Source organism: Sinocyclocheilus grahami, unplaced genomic scaffold (genome assembly GCF_001515645.1).
Source record: "Sinocyclocheilus grahami isolate Dianchi unplaced genomic scaffold, SAMN03320097.WGS_v1.1 scaffold1512.1, whole genome shotgun sequence".
Classification (NCBI taxonomy): Eukaryota; Metazoa; Chordata; class Actinopteri; order Cypriniformes; family Cyprinidae; genus Sinocyclocheilus; species Sinocyclocheilus grahami.
The window spans coordinates 207608-208183 of record NW_015506691.1 but is presented as its reverse complement, the minus strand read 5'-3'; the positions used below and the strand labels follow the sequence as shown (position 1 = coordinate 208183).

General features: G+C 51.2%; 1 protein-coding gene across 1 annotated transcript in view; it reads left to right on the top strand.

Moving 5' to 3' along the window:
* Nucleotides 1–576, top strand: part of LOC107570849 (ras GTPase-activating-like protein IQGAP2) — a gene marked incomplete at its 5' end in the record, with an annotated part of 9674 nt that overhangs the window by 2068 nt on the left and 7030 nt on the right. Inside the window, 2 exons of the mRNA XM_016257129.1 lie at nt 62–274; nt 376–536. Of these exons, the coding sequence (XP_016112615.1) occupies nt 62–274; nt 376–536 (374 nt within the window). The remainder of the gene's footprint in view (nt 1–61; nt 275–375; nt 537–576) is intronic.

The following is a 576-nucleotide window of genomic DNA, read 5'->3' as shown; positions in this document are numbered from 1 at the left end:
GTTATTACAATATAAAATAATGGTTTCTATTTTAATATCCTTTTTTTGTGTGTGTGTTCAGGAGGTGCAGCACGGCTGGATGATGCATCAGCGCGCTCAGAGAGACGCACGAACCCCAGAGAAGATGAAGAGGAACCAATCGCTGATCGCAGATGGGAACCTAACACTGGAGGAGAAGAAGAGGAAGATCCAGAGGAACCTGAGAAGACTGGAGGCCATCGGGATGCTCAGCCCTCCTGACACACACACACAGATACTGCAGCTCATCGCCAAGGTAACCAGAGTCAGGTGTGTGACAGTGACGGTCAGGTGTGTGTGTACTGACGGTCTGCTCTGTGTGTGTGTGTGTGTGTGTGTGTGTGTGTGTGTGTGCAGGACATCCGTCATCAGCGTGTGTATCGTCAGAGGCGTCAGGCGGAGCTGGTCAAACTTAGAGAGACACTGAACCGCCTGCAGTGCAAGAGCTGCTTCCACTCAGAGCAGGTGGATTATTACAGCCAATACATCAACACCTGCCTGCAGAACCTCACCAACAGGTACCCCACACACACACACGCTCACACACACACACACACA